General features: G+C 45.7%; 1 protein-coding gene and 1 long non-coding RNA gene across 2 annotated transcripts in view; one reads left to right on the top strand and one right to left on the bottom strand.

Moving 5' to 3' along the window:
* The first annotated feature begins 6,130 nt into the window (after window positions 1-6,130).
* Window positions 6,131-19,325, top strand: part of MAU2 (MAU2 sister chromatid cohesion factor) — a 70,746-nt gene continuing 57,551 nt past the window's right edge. Inside the window, exons 1-5 of the mRNA XM_040417414.1 lie at window positions 6,131-6,408; window positions 8,459-8,476; window positions 9,409-9,474; window positions 12,064-12,159; window positions 12,242-12,336. Of these exons, the coding sequence (XP_040273348.1) occupies window positions 6,157-6,408; window positions 8,459-8,476; window positions 9,409-9,474; window positions 12,064-12,159; window positions 12,242-12,336 (527 nt within the window). The 5' untranslated portion in view covers window positions 6,131-6,156. The remainder of the gene's footprint in view (window positions 6,409-8,458; window positions 8,477-9,408; window positions 9,475-12,063; window positions 12,160-12,241; window positions 12,337-19,325) is intronic.
* LOC120989362 lies at window positions 11,033-17,282 on the bottom strand. The gene is made up of 3 exons (XR_005776257.1): window positions 17,178-17,282; window positions 11,801-11,802; window positions 11,033-11,052 (listed from the first exon to the last, which is right to left on the bottom strand). It is a non-coding gene; the product is annotated as an uncharacterized LOC120989362 (long non-coding RNA).

Genomic DNA, 19,325 nt, shown 5'->3' with positions numbered 1-19,325 from the left:
TGTGCACTCCATATTGCAGTGCGGACCCCCTGACTTGAATGGGTCCGCGATCCGCAAGATACGGCCAAAGATAGAACATGTTCTATCTTTTTATGGTGTGGAAGAACGGACACGAAAGCCAGCGGAAACGCTTCATAGTGCTTCCATGGGCTTCGGATCTGTGCCTCGGCTCCGCAAAAGATAGGTGAAGTCCTATCTTTGGTTGTATCTTATGGATCGCGGACCCATTCAAGTCGTTTACTTTTTTTGTAAATAGTTATTTTTTGTCATTTTTAACCTAAGGACAAGGGTGTACAGGTACGCCCTTATGTCCTGGTACTTAAGGACACAGGGCGTACCTGTACGCCCTGTGTATTTCTGATCACCGCAGCGCGGCGGGCGGTGATTGGAAGCCGGTGCCTGCTCAAATCATTGAGCAGGCACCTCGGCTAAATGCGCGGGGGGGTCCCGTCAATTCAGACCTGCGGTTTCTGGCTTTTACCCATTGCGGTGGCGGCGTGTGGTGGTGCCATCGGGTCCCCATGCGGCTGTAGGGGGGACCCGATGGCATGGAAGGCAGCGCGATGCCTAAGGAAGGCATTGCGCTGCCTTCCATTGACGAGCCTGTGAGATCCAGCCCCCTCGATCTCACAGGCCAGAAGCTGTATGAGTAATACACACAGTATTACTCATACAGCCAATGCATTCCAATACAGAAGTATTGGAATGCATTGTAAAGGATTACACCCCCAAAAGTTCAAGTCCCAAAGTGGGACAAAAAAATAAAGTGAAAAAAATTTGAAAAAATAAAGTTTTCCCCCCAAAAAATTTAAAGTTTCAAGTAAAAATAAACAAAAACGTCATTTTCCCCAAATAAAGTAAAAAAAAGTTTAAAAAAAATGGTAAAAGATAGGGGGAAAAAAAAGTATACATATTAGATATCGCCGTGTCCGTATCGACCGCCTAAGTACAACAGCAAGTGATCAAAAAGGCGCTTGCCCACCAAAATAGCACCAATCTAACCGTCACCTCATCCCGCAAAAAATGAGCCCTTACCTGAGACAATCGCCCAAAAAAAAAAAAAACTATGGCTCAGAATATGGAGACACTAAAACATCATTATTTTTGTTTTAAAAAAGCTGTTATTGTGTAAAACTTACATAAATAAAAAAAAGTATACATATTAGGTATCGCCGCGTCCGTATCGACCGGCTCTATAAAAATATCACATGACCTAACCCCTCAGATGAACACAGTAAAAAATAAAAACTGTGCTAAAAAAAACATTTTTTGTCACCTTACATCACAAAAAGTGTAATAGCAAGCGATCAAAAAGTCACACGCACCCCAAAATAGTGCCAAAAAAATATATATCTCATCCCGCAAAAATCAAACCCTACCCAAGGTAATCGCCCAAAAACTGAAAAAATTATGGCTCTCAGACTATGGAAACACTAAAACATGATTTTTTTTATTGCTTCAAAGATGAAATCATTGTGTAAAACGTACATAAATAAAAAAAAAGTATACATATTAGGTATCGCCGCGTCCGTGACAACCTGGTCTATAAAAATGCTACATGATCTAACCTGTCAGATAAATGTTGTAAATAAAAAATAAAAACGGTGCCAAAACAGCTATTTCTTGTTACCTTGCCTCACAAAAAGTGAAAAATAGAGCAACCAAAAATCATATGTACCCTAAACTAGTACCAACAAAACTTCCACCCTATCCCGTAGTTTCTAAAATGGGGTCACTTTTTTGGATTTTCTACTCTAGGGGTGCATCAGGGGGGCTTCAAATGGGACATGGTGTAAAAAAAAAACAGTCCAGCAAAATCTGCCTTCCAAAAACCATATGGCATTCCTTTCCTTCTGCGCCCTGCCGTGTGCCCGTCGTACAGCAGTTTACGACCACATATGGGGTGTTTCTGTAAACTACAGAATCAGGGCCATAAATATTGAGTTTTGTTTGGCTGTTAACTAGGGTTGTCCCGATACCGATACTAGTATCGGTATCGGGACCGATTCCGAGTTTTCTCTGCGGTACTCAGCCGCCGATACCCCGCCCCGATACATAAATAGAATACTATGGGCGTAACTAGGGGCGGGGCCCGGTGCAGTCACTGTACTCTTACACCGGGCCCCGCCGCTCACCGAAGTATTTATAAACGTGAATCCTTATCCTGTTGTTAAGTTGAACTAACGCTGCCCTCTCCCATGTTCCCATGTTCCCCTGTATCCCCACAGCACTTACTTAAGCTTCCATAGCAGGCAGAGCAGACGGCAGCAGTAACGTCACTCACTGACGTAGAGCGCCTGCTCCGCCCCCTTTATGAGTGAAGCAGGCGGAGCAGACGCGCGACGTCAGTGAGTGACGTTACTGGTGCCGTCCGCTCTGCCTGCTATGGAAGCTTAAGTAAGTGCTGTGGGGATGCAGGGGGATACAGGGGAACATGGGAGAGGGCAGCGTTAGTTCAACTTAACAACAGGATAAGGATTCACGTTTATAAATACTTCGGTGAGCGGCGGGGCCCGGTGTATTGGGGGACACTGTTATGAGGGGGATCTGTGGATGACATATAGCAGTGTCATCCACAGATCCTCCCCATAACAGTTCCATCCACAGATCCCCCACCAAATAACAATGCCATCCTCAGATCCCCCCACCCCATAACAATGCCATCCACAGATATCCCACCCCATAGCAGTACCATCCACAGATCCCCATAACAGTGCCATCCACAGATCCCCCATAACAGTGCCATCCACAGATCCCCCATAACAGTGCCATCCACAGATCCCCCATAACAGTGCCATCCACAGATCCCCCATAACAGCGCCATCCACAGATCCCCCATAACAGTACCATCCACAGATCCCCATAACAGTGCCATCCACAGATCCCCATAACAGTGCCATCCACAGATCCCCCATAACAGTGCCATCCACAGATCCCCCATAACAGTGCCATCCACAGATCCCCATAACAGTGCCATCCACAGATCCCCATAACAGTGCCATCCACAGATCCCCATAACAGTGCCATCCACAGATCCCCCATAACAGCGCCATCCACAGATCCCCCATAACAGCGCCATCCACAGATCCCCCATAACAGTGCCATCCACAGATCCCCCATAACAGTGCCATCCACAGATCCCCCATAACAGTGCCATCCACAGATCCCCCATAACAGTGCCATCCACAGATCCCCCATAACAGTGCCATCCACAGATCCCCCATAACAGTGCCATCCACAGATCCCCCATAACAGTGCCATCCACAGATCCCCCATAACAGTGCCATCCACAGATCCCCCATAACAGTGCCATCCACAGATCCCCCATAACAGTGCCATCCACAGATCCCCCATAACAGTGCCATCCACAGATCCCCCATAACAGTGCCATCCACAGATCCCCCATAACAGTGCCATCCACAGATCCCCCATAACAGTGCCATCCACAGATCCCCCATAACAGTGCCATCCACAGATCCCCCATAACAGTGCCATCCACAGATCCCCCATAACAGTGCCATCCACAGATCCCCCATAACAGTGCCATCCACAGATCCCCCATAACAGTGCCATCCACAGATCCCCCATAACAGTGCCATCCACAGATCCCCCATAACAGTGCCATCCACAGATCCCCATAACAGTGCCATCCACAGATCCCCCATAACAGTGCCATCCACAGGTCCCCCATAACAGTGCCATCCACAGATCCCCCATAACAGTGCCATCCACAGATCCCCCACATGACAGTGCGTCATCCACAGATCCCCCAAAACGGTCACATGACATTTAAAAAAAGTATCGGTATTCGGTATCGGTGACTACTTGAAAAAAAGTATCGGTACTTGTACTCGGTCCTAAAAAAGTGGTATCGGGACAACCCTACTGTTAACCCTTGCTTTGTTACTGGACAAAATGGATTAAAATGGAAAATTTGCCAAAAAATTGAAATTCTGAAATTTCATCTCCATTTGCCAATAACTCTTGTGGAACACCTAAAGGGTTAACGACGTTTGTAAAATCAGTTTTGAATACCTTGAGTGGTGTAGTTTCTTAGATGGGGTCACTTTTATAGAGTTTCTACTCTAGGGTTGCATCAGGGGGCTTCAAATGGGACATTGTGTCAAAAAAAACAGTCCAGCAAAACCTGCCTTCCAAAAACTGTATGGCATTCCTTTCCTTCTGCGCCCTGCCGTGTGCCCGTACAGCGGTTTACGACCACAAATGGGGTGTTTCTGTAAACTACAGAATCAGGGCCATAAATATTGAGTTTGGTTTGGCTGTTAACCCTTGCTTTGTAACTGGAAAAAAATTATTAAAATGGAAACTTTGCCAAAAAAGTGAAATTTTGAAATTGTATCTCTATTTTCCATTAATTGTTGTGGAACACCTAAAGGGTTAACAAAGTTTCTAAAATCTGTTTTGAATACCTTGAGGGGTGTAGTTTATAGAATAGGGTAATTTTTGGGTGGTTTCTATTATGTAAGCCTCACAAAGTGACTTCAGACCTGAACTGGTCCCTAAAAATTTGGTTTTAAACTTCTAAGCCTTGTAACATCCCCAAAAAATAAAATATCATTCCCAAAATGATCCGAACATGAAGTAGACATATGGGGAATGTAAAGTAATAACTATTTTTGTAGGTATTACTATGTATTATAGAAGTAGAGAAATTGAAACTTGGAAATTTGCAATTTTTTACAAATTTTTGGTAAATTTGGTATTTTTTTTATAAATAAATAAAAAAAAAATTTTACCTTATTTTGCCAGTGTCATGAAGTACAATATGTGACGAAAAAACAATCTCAGAATGGCCTGGATAAGTCAAAGCGTTTTAAAGTTATCACCACATAAAGTGACACTGGTCAGATTAGCAAAAAATGGCCTGGTCCTTAAGGTGAAATAAGGCTGTGTCCTTAAGGAGTTAATGACCAGCCTGTTTTGGGCTTTACTGACCAAGCAATTTTTTTTCATTATCGCCTTCCAAGAGCTATAACTTTTTTATTTTTCCATCTATGTAGCTGTATGAGGGCTTGTTTTTTTGCGGGACAAGTAGTAGTTTTTAATGGTGCCATTTTGGGGTACACATAACTTAGTGATTAACTTTTATTAACTCTTTCTGGGAGGGGGATAGGAAAAAACAGCAATACTGCCACTGAGTTTTTAATTTTTGCGATGTTTTTACTACTTTTGCGCAATAAAACCCCCTTTTTTTTATTGTTTTGCATCGCAAGACCCATAACTTTTTTATTTTTACGGAGCAGTGTGAGGATTTGATTTTTGTGGGACGGCTTGTAGTTTGCGTTGTAATCATTTTGGAGCACATAACACTTTTTGATCACCTTTTATTCCGTTTTTGGTCACAAATAAGCAAAAATCAGCAATTCTGGCTTTTTGCGTTTTTTAATTTTTATTTTACATGATAATTGCGTAATGTGGGTCGTTACAGATGTGGCCATACCAAATATGTGGAGATCATTTTTTTTCCATTGAAAAGCATTTTTCTCAGGATCAACACCTGATTTGAAACACGTCACTGGGGATGAGCGAATCGACTTCGGATGAAACATCTGAAGTGATTTGCATAAAACTTTGAATACTGTACAGAGCGAGCTCTCCGTACAGTATTAGAATGTATTGGCTCAGATGAGCCAAAGTTATTACTTCGCAAAGACTTTGGGTAATAATTTCAAAAATGAATTTCTACTGTTAAAAACCTTTTCCGAACTTCGGGTTCGGTTCCAACTTGCCTAACACAAGTCTATGCTGGCCATATACTTCTATTCTGAACGAAATTCTTAGTTAACCCGAACCTTGTACGCCAAACTTGAAAACATTAGTTCCCTCCACACTACTGGTAACATGTTCAGTATCTGACCTATAGACATGTATTACTTATAATCTTTATAGTTCATTATAGTTTTCCAATTTGTCCGGAAAACATGTCGTCTGTCCGTGATTTTTGGATAATTTGCCCCAAAATAAAAATAATAATTAGGTTGACAACCCTGGCCATAGTAAGAAACGGACGTGGTTCTCTGCTCCAAACTAGGAGAGCGCTAAAGACAATGCCGGGACCACAGCTCCCAGAATGCACCGCACTCTCGCGAGTCTTCAGCCGGAGGCGTGGCCAGGGCCTTGTTGTTGGTGTCAGTGATGGCGGCTGCGGCGGTAGTAGCTCCGCAGGCTGAGGCCTCGGAGTCCTGGTACTTGGCGTTGCTGGGTTTCGCAGAGCACTTTCGCACTTCTAGTCCCCCGAAAATCCGTCTGTGTGTGCACTGCCTGCAGGCCGTCTTCCAGTTCAAGCCGCCGCAGCGCATCGAGGCCCGGACTCACCTGCAGCTCGGCTCCGTCCTGTATCACCACACGAAGAACAGCGAGCTAGCCCGTCAGCACCTGGAGAAAGCGGTGAGCGGGGGAAGGGGGGCGCTGGGGAAGAATGGGAGCGGCTCCGGGAGGTAGAGGGAGCTGCAGGGGACGTGGGTGGCCCCCTCTGCTGACTCCTGCCACCCTCTGCTCCATTCATCGCCCATTACAGAGCATTGATGGAGTGTAATACAGTCACCTGAGAATGGCAGCTCTTCATTGTGACATTCCACACCCTGGGTGGCACTTTCTCATTACCTATTCTATAGATCCATAACTGTCCACACTACCCATTCACTTTAGTCTACAGTTTATCGAAAAAGGACAGTTTCAACCCAAAGGATCATTCGTCTGGTGAAGTGACGCCCCATTGGTTATGTTTAAAGAAGGTTTCTGAGGCACTATAACTGATAACCTACCCTCAGTATCTGATCGGTGGGGTCCGAGACCCTGCCCATCAGCTGTGTGAGAAGGCAGCGGAGCTCCGGTGGGTGCCACGGCCTTCTGTCAGCTTTTCCTAGGTCAGTGATGACACGTTCATCGGTCACGTGGTCTAGGCGCAGCTCAGCCCTAATAGAAGTGAATGGGGCTGAGCAGGACACCAAGCACCGCCGCTACGCTATGTACGGAGCTGCGAGAAGGCACCAGCGCCAACAGGAGCGCCGCTGCCATCTCGAACCGCTAATAGGTGGGGGTACTGTGTGTTGGACTCCCACCGGTCGGACACTGATGACCTATCCTGAGGATAGGTCATCAGCTGGAAAGTCTTTAAAACTCTTTTCAATGGTCATCTGATCTTTCTGTGGAGAAATGTCCTCCTCATCCTTCACTTGGTGTCATTGGACGTGTATGACCAACCGTAATGACGAAGGTGGACTAAAATGTGTATGGCCGTGTCTGTGAAATGTCCGTTCACCAGACAGGCGGTCATCCAGCATCCTTGGCCACCTTTAGAGCCTTTCTCGGAGCCAGTTGGCTTCTGTTCACCTTCATTCTGTTGCTATGCTATTTTACTCCCGGGAAACGGTCAGCTACAAGGGTGTGCTCCCACTTTATGGTTTGAATGCAGGGTGTGAATGCTCCCTTATGCTTTCACTGCATCATAGGAGTATTCAGCAATTATAGTCTATTCACGGGGTGGACCATAAACGCTTCATACCTGTGGGTCCCATGCCTGGAACCCTTCATCAGAAGAACGGGTGACATGTCAGGACCGCGGCCAACGAGGATTGGCAAATGGCTATCAGTTACAAGGAGAGGCGAGCCGCAACGTTCTCCAGTTCTGGTAGACATGTATAACATTTCCTGTGGGTATTCCATACATCTTGAAGGCCAGAATACACCTTTTTGTGAGTTGCTAAAACCTTCGGACTGTATGGATGCTCTGGCACATGTCATGTCTGGAAGTCTTTGCATATGCTCCGCATGGAGTCCAGATGTGTGCTGCGACCACAGAATGAGCTGACAGCTAGGTGGTCTTCATTTGGAAGGGTACTTTCACACTAGCGTCGCGGGATTCCGGCAGGCAGTTCCGTCACCGGAACTGCCTGCCGGGTCCGGCAATCTGTATGCAAACGGATGGCATTTGTAGACAGATCCGGATGCGGACCCGTCTCACAAATGTATTGCAATACTGGATCCATCTCTCCGGTGTCATCCGGAAAACCAAATCTGGTATTTATCTTTTTCACATTTTTAAAGGTCTACGCATGCGCAGACCGCAAAACCGGATCCGTTTTTCCAGAACACTTGGGGCCGGATCCGGCATTAATGCTTTTTAATGTAAAATAATGCAAGTGTTCCGGAATTTTGGACGGAGAAAATACCGTTATTTTCTCCGTCCAAAAACCGTACAGTGGCTGAACAGAAGACATCCTGATGCATACTGAACGGATTGCTCTCCACTCACAATGCATTAGGATAAAACTGATCAGTTCTTTTCCGCTATTGAGCCCCTAGGACGGAACTCGATACCGAAAAAGAATAACGCTAGTGTGAAAGTACCCTGAGTTACTTGCCTTTGTAATGAGGTGATGTTGGATGATATTTATGGACGGTTACTAATACAAGTTTTCCTGCTTTTGTTTTTCAGTGGTTAATTTCTCAGCAAGTATCCTTTTTCTGTGTTAGATGATCAGGTTCCCAGTGCAGATATGGGGCTCATTTATTCTTGTGTGTGCTTGCCCCTTCCATATTCAAATGTAATCTGATCTCCAGAATATAAGTAAGATTAAAGGGGTATTACAATTATATAAAGTGGTCCCCTATCCTCGGGGTCTTACCGAGTGCAGTGCTCGGCTATCTCCAGAACTCCCATAGAAACGAATGGAGCGGCCACGCACATGCCTGACTGGCCACGCCATTCATTTCGGGTGGTGTACTAATCCCCTGTTCTTGTGATTGGTGCTAGTCCGAGCAGTAGGACCCCACAGATCTAATAGTTATCCCCTATCCCAGTGATGGCTAAGCTGTGGTGAAACTACGACTCCCAGCATGCTCCATTTGTTTCTAGGGCGTTCTGAGAACAGCTGAGCAAGTGTACATCTTGGGAGTTGTAGTTTTACCAGAGCTGGAGTGCCAGAGGTTAGCCATCACAGCCCAATTTTGTGGTCCGCTACTTTTTAAATTTTTGCACGAAACGGCATGGTGATGGTGTGATCGGCCTTTTATTTACCATTGTGACCAGGGAGTAAGGTGTTTTTTGAGAAACTCCGTTGATGGTGGCATTGTACATGTGAATGAACCCATGAATGATCAGCTGCAATGTGGGCAGGTGTTCATGTGTTCAGTTTCCGCACAGTCGAGGCAACAGGCGAATTCCAAACTACCGTTTCCCTGGTTGGGCTACAGCAGGCCCCGGTGGTTAAACTTCCCCGGTGGGGAAACATCTATGTTCCTCTAGGTGTATGGGCTTTTTTTTTTTAGACAAATGCAAACCACAATACAATAATGAATATGGCCAGGTCACACATTATTCCTTCTCACTTTTGAGAAAGCAGAGCATATTCTCTTATGTTTTCTAGCTTAACTTGCCGCCCTCAGATTCCTCAGTTTGAAGATGTTAAGTTTGAAGCTGCAAGCCTGCTGTCTGAGCTGTATTGCCAGGAGGTGAGTTCCTAGCATTGCGCTACGTGATGGGAGACGTCTCGTGTATCCTTACCAGAATGATAATGACAGATGAAATGATTATGTATTGTGTGATCTTAGATGTCAGTGAGACCTTTCCCTGGCTCGGGGTCAACTGGTCAATAAAGGGGTTACTTGACTTATACAGTCACAAATGTTAGAAAACCAAAACACAAGACTCCTTTTTCTGGCACTCCAACTGTGCTCCGTGTCTTTATTCACAAGGCTCAGCATGTGACCGCTGCAGCCAATCTGTCGCCTCATTGTGCCACCAGGGCAAGGGAGAGGCAAGTTTTATAATATATATATATATTTTTTTGGAGATACCTTTAGGGAAACAAATTTTAAGCTGTGGTCATTGACTGTGGTCAAATGGAGATCACGTGGAAAGTGGCCTCCCCATAGAAATGCAGGCATCCTAACAGCAGGGTGTCCTCACATGTGGTGCTGCTGCTGCTTCAAACTGTGCTGGGGTTTTCACGCAAAATTACTGGGGAATATTGGGACAAAAATCATCGGGGGAAACACTATAGCCCAAATGTAATCATGTATCTGCATAGAAAATCTATGTAAAGAGAAGCGCAATTCAGTGCATCTAGGGTTTCTGCACTTTTTCTCTGACATGTTCGACAAGGGAGCGAGACGTAGGGAAAAGTGAGCGCAGCTTCTCAGGAAAAGGCCAGAACATTTTTAGGTTACTCCAGCTGACTTGTGCCTTCTGCCCAGAAGTGGTCATTGTTTCACCTGATCATCGGTTGAAATTGTGTCCGTGGCAGACTTTCAATAAGTTAGGGCTCTTTCACACCTGCGTTATTGTCTTCCGGCATAGAGTTCCGTCGTCGGGGCTCTATGCCGGAAGAATACTGATCAGGATTATCCTAATGCATTCTGAATGGAGAGTAATCCGTTCAGGATGCATCAGGATGTCTTCAGTTCCGGTACGGAACGTTTGTTGGCCGGAGAAAATACCGCAGCATGCTGCGCTTTTTGCTCCGGCCAAAAATCCGGAACACTTGCCGCAAGGCCGGATCCGGAATTAATGCCCATTGGAAGGCATTGATCCGGATCCGGCCTTAAGCTAAACGTCGTTTCGGCGCATTGCCGGAGCCGACATTTAGCTTTTTCAGAGTGGTTACCATGGCTGCCGGGACGCTAAAGTCCTGACAGCCATGGTAAGTGTAGCGGGGAGCGGGGGAGCAGTGTACTTACCGTCCGTGCGGCTCCCCGGGCGCTCCAGAATGACGTCAGGGCGCCCCAAGCGCATGGATCATGTGATCACATGGACACGTCATCCATGCGCATGGGGCGCTCTGACGTCATTCTGGAGCGCCCCGGGAGCCGCACGGACTGTAAGTATACCGCTCCCCCGCTCCCCGCTCCTACTATGGCAACCAGGACTTTAATAGCGTCCTGGGTGCCATAGTAACACTGAAAGCATTTGGAAGACGGTTCCGTCTTCAAATGCTTTCAGTACACTTGCGTTTTTCCGGATCCGGAGTGTAATTCCGGCAAGTGGAGTACACGCCGGATCCGGACAACGCAAGTGTGAAAGAGGCCTTACTGATCCACTCTCATGTTTACGGGACTAGACAAATTCTCTTATTGAAGAAAATGGGTTCCTCTGGTTGAAAAAGACTTGCTGCTTCTTCTAAGTTCTCATTTGTTACTGATAAAACTGTACAATGTAGGAGTTCATGTTTCGTATGTGAAAATGATTCCCATAGTTGTCAGCCAGGGTCTGTGGATCTGTGATAAATCGTGTTGTCTATGGCCAGCTTTACCGGTTTTGTTCTGTTTTGCGGACTGCACATTGTGCAGTATACCAGGTATTTGCTTTCCGCTGCCCCATAAGAGGTAGAAAATATCCTATTCTTGTCCGTTTTGCGACATTTCGTACGAAGGATGGGGTGTGCAGAATGGAAAGATGCAGGACGCACATAGCTAGTATGCGTGTTTTGTGGATCTGCAATTTGCGGACTGCCAAGCAGATACGTCCATGTGCATAAGGCTAGGTCTACACGACGACATGTGTTGCGCAACAATTTTTATAATGGTAGTCTATGGTGTCGCACTGCGACATGCTGCGACTGCGACGCGACAGTTGCAGAAAAATACATCTTGAATGTTTTTGTGTTTTTTTTTGCAACTGTCATGTCGCAGTCGCAGCATGTCGCAGTGCGACACCATAGACCAGGGCTGGCCAACCTGTGGCTCTCCAGCTGTTGTAAAACTACAACTCCCACCATGCCCTGCTGTGGGCTGATAGCTGTAGGCAGACAGGGCATGCTGGGAGTTGTAGTTTTGCAACAGCTGGAAAGCTGCAGGTTGGCCATCCCTGCCATAGACTATTATTCTAAAAATTGTCGTTATGGCCATCTTACTGCCTTTGTGCTTTGGTTTACTATAGGTTTTGAGCCTAAACACAATATACTCTTATATGGTGGCAGGGCAGTTATTCTCTCATACATAATATTTCATGGCTAATTCAATTGTTTCTGTAATGTGCGCAGCTTTTCAGAAAGTGTATAGCGGTATCAATGTAATATTCTGACTACACATGTTCTGTCGCAGAATTCCGTGGATGCCGCCAAGCCTCTTCTACGTAAGGCAATCCAGATCTCTCAACAGACGCCATACTGGCATTGCAGGCTTCTCTTCCAGCTCGCAGTGAGTGATTTATAGTTAAAATAAACTCAGTCATGTTCGGGAAAAGTCGTCCACCGTTAAAGCTTGTTATTACCATTTTCAGCAACTTCACACACTTGAAAAAGATTTGGTGTCAGCATGCGATCTTCTTGGAGTTGGCGCAGAGTACGCACGTGTGGTGGGCTCTGAGTATACCAGGTAAAATGTCTGTATTATTCGGTATTATTTTATAGGTTGTTTTCATTGTATTACTGAGATGCTATGCATTCACATGGTACTTGTTAAAGGGCATCTGTCAGCAGATTTGTACCTATGACACTGGCTGACCTGTTACATGTGCGCTTGGAAGCTGAAGACATCTGTGTTGATCCCATGATCATATGTGCCCGCAATGCTGAGAAAAATTATGTTTTAATATATGCAAATTAGCTTCTAGGAGCAACGGGGGCGTTGCTGTTACACCAAGAGGCTCAGCTCTCTGCAACTGCCACACTTTTTGCATTTTGACTGGCCCCCACAGAGTGATTCTTATTACACCATGCCCTTTCCATCAAAGGGGAGAGGGCACAGCAGTTAGCCCCCTTTTACACGAGCAAGTTTTCTGTGCGTTTGCGGGGCGTGACGTGAACACATCGGACCCGCAGTGAATCCTGACCCATTCATTTCAATGGGTGTGTGTACATTTTATTTTTATTTTTTTCACACATCAGTTCTGTGTTTCGTGAAAAACTCAACATGTTCTGTATTCTGCGTTATTCACGCAGCCCTGGCCCCATAGAAGTGAATGGGGCTTCAGTCAAAAACGCATTGCATCTGGAAGCAAGTGCGGAGCTGGATGCAATGTGTTTGTCACTGATGGTTAATAAGAGATGTTTGTAAATGTAAACCTTCAGTTTTTTTTTATCAAGCGTGTGAAAAAAGCATCAAAACGCATTACACCCGCACGGAAGAAACTGAACGCAATCGTAGACAAAACTGACGGAACCTGCTTGCAAAATGGTGCGAGTTTCACTGAACGCATCCAGAGCCAATCCGTCACACGTGTGAAAGAGGCCTTTCAGAGAGAGCTGAGCCTCTGACTAATGGCAATGCACCTATTGGCTCTGCTGACAGATGCCCTTTAATCCAATGTAGAACTGAACATGCTCAGTCTGCTGTGGCATCGGAGTGTATACTGTGGGTGCGCACACTAATGCGTGGATGAAGTCATTTGTTTTTCTGTTTCCTGTAGTAAAAATGGCACCGTTTTTATTGTACATTTGCAGTTTTATTGAGAATGGTGAAAGGGTGTAAGATATATAATATACTCCCAAAAAAATCAGTCATTGTAGTTAAGGATATTGTGCACTTGTTTAGTAAAATGCTCCTAGATTACTGTATTTTTTTGGACTATTAGACACTTTTCCTTAATCTTGTGCTGCTATCTTCTTGTGCATCTAATAGTGCAAATGCCGAAGCTGGAGACTGAGTTCTTTACTAAGTGACGGCTCCTGGCAATGCAGATGTGAGGGCACATACATTTTTCCAATGGAACTCCATGGTGATGGATCCACTGTATGGCATCTGTCTGAGGCATCCATTAACGTATACATTTTTTTTTGCGTACGTATGACAAAAAAATTATTCTGTAAAATGTGACTGCTTTGTGCATCAATGTGTGTATTGTGCATACAGGATAAATGTGTGCTGTCTGTCGTGCCCGGACCTTTGTAGTCATGCCAACCTGTCCATGCTGTGCACAGGACAGGTCATTCCAATAAGGGCTCATGCACACGGCCTTTGTTCAGCTGTGTGCACCCTGCATCATGGATGTGGACCCATTCACTTAAATGGGTCTGCAATCCGGAAGGTCGGTGCGGAACGGAGGCACAGAACCCTTTGGAAGCACTATGGCGTAGGGTTGCACCGGGTATGAAATTATTGATACTTTTGTGCCGGTATCGATTCGATACCGGGATTTGCCTTTTACCAATGCTAGCGCGCCATGTTCCCTCAGCAGCACATGGGAGAAGGAGTCACTCTCTCCCTCCCCCCTGTGCTGCGGCACCTGAGGGGTTAACTGCCGCTGATCGCAGCTCCCCGTCATAGTCTGGGTGGCGGCTATGTGATTCTGCTGCTTGCACCCGCCTCCTGTATCTGTATTAAACGTTAATTGTCTTCATTGGTGGCGCAGTGAGCCCCCCCCCCCCCCCCCCGTATTAAAAGCATTGCTGGTGCAGTGTGCCCTTTCCCTCCCACCCCAGTATTAAAGTCATTGGTGGCACAGTGCGCCAACCCCCCCAGTATTATAATCATTGGTGGCAGTGGCCACAGGGTCCCTTCCCCTCCTCTTCATTGGTGGTGCAGTGGCAGTTGTGATTGGAGCCCCAGCAGCGTAATCACGATGCTCCGGTTGGTTACCATGGCAGCCAGGATGCTACTGAGGCCCTGGCTGCCATGGTAAGCTCCTTGCTGCCGTGTGTGCAAAGCACAGGGTGAATAGGACAAGGCATTAAAAATCCCAGGTTCTAGCCCCTAATGGGGTAAATAGTTATTAAATAAAAAGTATAAAAAAAAAATATATAAACAATAAATGAACATATTACATAACGTCACGTGCGAAAAGTCCAAACTAATAAAATATAAAAACCTATGCGGTGAACGCCATAACGGAAAAAAAATTAAATAAAAACTGCGCGATTCGCCATTTTTTTAGACACCTTGTCCCCCCCAAAAAATAGGATAGGACTGTTTGATTATGGTACCGGACGTTTCATAAAATGTGGAATACACGCGGCTTTTTGGTGTGTGTGTGTGTGTGTGTGTGTGTGTGTGTGTTTTTTTTTTTGTTTTTTGTTTTTTTTTTGCGTGGTATCGAGTATCGCAATACCTTTTTTATGGTATCGAAATCAAATAAAAATTTAGGTATTGTGACAACCATACCTATGGAGTGCTTCCGTGGGGTTTCTTTCTTTACGTGCCTCCGCACTACTTTTTTGCTTTTTCGGACCGTCGGATGTGGATCGCAGACCCTATTCAAGTGAATGGGTCCGCGTCCATATGTGGCGGCCCTATGGCTTTTACACTATGTACTGTATATACAGTAATTTTGTGCTTCTAATTGTGGGTGTGTCTTATAGTCTGAATACTATGGTACTTATTTAGTCCAGAATAATTGAAATATTGTTAAAGGAAATCTTGCAGTTTAGGGCCCATTCACATGTTTCTGGCAGCAGCCATGTGATCTCCCTCTCCCATTGTTTTCTGTGGGAGACATTGCTGCCCTTGGCACTGTGTCCGGACAGATACCACTGGAAGCTGCAGCGGGTGTACATTTGTGTTTTAAACTATGAGCATCCAGAAACCATAGGGGTTTCTGCCATGAAGTATGTAGTGGATTTTGCACAGGCAAAATCAGCTGTGTGAACATAGCCCTACAACACCAGCATGTGACACCTCATTAGAAAAACTCTTCCAAAGTGTACTCCAGGCATGAATCTTTTTTCACAGAAATTTCAGCACATATTCCCTGGTGAAATACAAATAAAATCGTTTTCAATGTGATTCCACGTTGCCATTCTTATGGCCACGTATTGTTTCCACACAGATTTGAAATCGGAGTCAAGAAGTGACATGTCATGTTTTTTAGTGGAAACCACAGCAGTTTAGCCCATTGAATAGGGCTAATCCACATGCTGACCCACGACATTTCAAACTTTAAATCCACAGAAGAAATTTGAGTTTTCTGGTGCACATTCCACGTTGGATATTTCCACGTGACAATAAAGTCTTGTAAACATACCCTTGTCTAGCAAACTATGTAAAAGTAAGGCTTTTGGGATGCACAATTGCATAATACCATGAAGTCCCCAAATATTTTTGCATCAGATTTGCCAGGGGTTTGCTGTGTTAACAAACGTTAAATGGGTTTCTTCATCTTTAAAGAGGACCTTTCATGGGATTATGTGTTAGAAACTGGTATGCTTACCAGATAGGGCAGCCCCTACAGATGCCAGCACTTTTTTTTTCTAAAATACCCCTCCGTTACAGCACTGTGTTCCCAGCTGATTTTGGCCCCTGATATGTTAATATAATGAGACAGCCGGGTTTCTTAATGGGCGTCTCCTTCCCAGTGGACTGATTATAGGACTACTCTAGTTTGGCTAATAAAATATGCAGACTACATGACTATATACAGCATTTGCTTTGGATACGAATAGCTGCAATAGTTATATAATGAGCAGAAAGATCCATTAAATTCACTGTAAAACTAAGTAAGTATAAAAAAAGTATATAAAAAAAAAAATCTGTAATCCCATCAATATTAAAATCTCTGGTACCAGACATTAATTCGGTTCTTCAGTGTCTAAACCCTTTCACAATCCTTAAAGGGAGTCTGTCACCACATTTGGGCATATTAGACTGATCAAATAGTGTTATATGTGCCACCCAGAACTTAAAAACGGTACCTTTGATGTATGTAACAGAGTTTTCTTTTAGCTGAAAATGAACTTTAAAGATTATGTTAATGAGCCCTCTCAAGTGCCCAGGGCGGCGTCTCAATCCTCCGAGCCCCAGGAAGCACCTCCTCAACGGCTCATAACCCCGCCCTCCGTGTGCCTCTGCCCGCCCGTTTACTCCCCTCCTCTGTCCTTTTCCACTGCAGCTGCGCGGTCAAATTCGTAGCGGGCGCATGCGCAATATTGAAAGGATAGATACCCAGTTGATGTAAGAGCGCCTGTACATTTCAGGATTGTGATAAGAAGGGGTGAGGTCTCCCCCATTGTTGAGCACACTGGCCAGGTTGTTTTATCAGAGGGGGTTTTTTTTGTTTGTTTTTTCCTATTGCCGTGATAAAATTTTTATACTGTGAGAGTAGAGATAATCCCTTCTACAGTGCTAGGTGTAAAAGAGATTTCAGTTTAGGCGCATCCCCAGAACATGACGGGGTTATCATAGACTTAAATCGCTGGTCTATAATAAATTCCCCCATTAAAGGGGTTGTCTCACTTCAGCAAATAGCATTTAATATGTAGAGGAAATTAATACAAGGCACTTACTAATGTATTGTGATTGTCCATATTGCTTCCTTTGCTGGCTGGATTCATTTTTCTATCACATTATACACTGCTAGTTTCCATGGCCACGACCGCCCTGCAATCAAGAATCTGATGGATTGTAGGGTGGTCGTAACCATGGAAATGAGCAGTGTATAATGTGATGGAAAATTAATCCAGCCAACTAGGGCTGCAGTAAACAAATATTTTAGTAATCGAGTATTCTATCGATTTTATATTTCTCGATTCATCAAGTAATCTAATAAGAAAAACCTTCTTAAAATAATGTATTGCTTTATAAAAATGTCCCCCTTTCCCAGTGCCATCAGTTCAGCAGCCCCTCCATGCCATGTTCCCCAGTGCCCCCATGATGGCACTGCCATCAGCCCCTCCATCCAGATTGCCATGATGTCCCCCTTCCCCAGTGCCTCCTATGCCATCCACCATGTCCCCCAGTGCCATCAGTTCAGCAGCCCCTCCATGCCATGTTCCCCAGTGCCCCCATGATGGCACTGCCATCAGCCCCTCCATCCAGATTGCCATGATGTCCCCCTTCCACAGTGCCTCCTATGCCATCCACCATGTCCCCCAGTGCCATCAGTTCAGCAGCCCCTCCATGCCATGTTCCCCAGTGCCCCCATGATGGCACTGCCATCAGCCCCTCCATCCAGATTGCCATGATGTCCCCCTTCCCCAGTGCCTCCTATGCCATCCACCATGTCCCCCAGTGCCATCAGTTCAGCAGCCCCTCCATGCCATGTTCCCCAGTGCCCCCATGATGGCACTGCCATCAGCCCCTCCATCCAGATTGCCATGATGTCCCCCTTCCCCAGTGCCTCCTATGCCATCCACCATGTCCCCCAGTGCCATCAGATCAGCAGCCCCTCCATGCCATGTCCCTTAGTGCCCCCATGATGGCACTGCCATCAGCCCCTCCATCCAGATTGCCATGATGTCCCCCTTTCCCAGTGCCTCCATGTCTCCCACTCCCCCAGATCAACCTTCCAAGTGCCTAATCACAGGTGCCCCCATTAACCCCTCTACCTCCCCCAATACTTTTATACATGGCAAATCATAGGTGCTCCCATTAACCCCTCTAACGCCAATAACGTTATACATGCCAAATCACAGGTGCCCCCCGCCAATAACTTTATACATGCCAAACCACAGCTGCCCACATTTCCCCATGCCAAATCACAGGTGCCCCCCGCCAATAACTTTATACATGCCAAATTACAGCTGCCCCAATTTCCCCATGCCAAATGACAGGTGCCACCAATTTACCCCCTCCCCCCGCTAACTTTATACTTACCTTTCAGTGCAGAGTGCGCCGACACACTGAGTCCGCAGGAGACGCGTCTTCATCCCAGCATGCACTGGGGACCTGACGTCACACGCAGCGTCATCCAGCGCGCTGACGAGTGAACGCAAGGTCCTGCAGCGCGGTGCTGACGGGAGGCCATAGAGCAGTGAGTGAGAAGCTTAATTTCACTCGCGCTCCGTGGTCATGTGATTTAAACGAATCCTCGATGCAGAAAAACTGCCTCGATTAAATCGATGAATCGTTTCAGCCCTACAGCCAACAAAGGCAGCAATATGGACAATAATAATACATTAGTAAGTGCCTTCCTCTACAAAATAAATGTTATTTGTTGAAGAGACAACCCCTTTAAATTTTCTGCCTACTTAAGCCTCAGTCACACGTCAGTGTTTTGGTCAGTGATTTCCATCAATCATTGTGAGCCAAAACCAGGATTGGACCATACACAGACATAAGGCATTAGGGAAGGATCTGCACCTGTTCTGTGTTTAGAGCTGCTCCTGGCATTGGCTTATAATCACTGATGGAAACCACTGACCAAACACTGTGTGAATGAGGCTTTAGTCTGTACTGCCAAGTGCCCAGGTTGGATTTCTGTTAGGTGCTCTCAGCATTGATTGGTTTCAGAGCCCCTCCCCTCTGCTGAGTGACAGCTGTAACATCCAACCAGGAGAATAGTCCAGCTGTTACACAGAGCAGATGGGAGGGTCTGTGAAGTGGCTCAGTGCAGAGAGCGCCGGCTAGTGAAGTCCAGGCCCTTGAGTTAGTAGTCTAAGGGTCCATTCACACGTCCATGTGTGTTTTTTGCAAATCCGCAAAACGCTGACATC

The sequence above is a fragment of the Bufo bufo genome, chromosome 2, assembly GCF_905171765.1.
Source record: "Bufo bufo chromosome 2, aBufBuf1.1, whole genome shotgun sequence".
Classification (NCBI taxonomy): Eukaryota; Metazoa; Chordata; class Amphibia; order Anura; family Bufonidae; genus Bufo; species Bufo bufo.
This window is presented reverse-complemented; position numbering and strand designations above follow the sequence as displayed.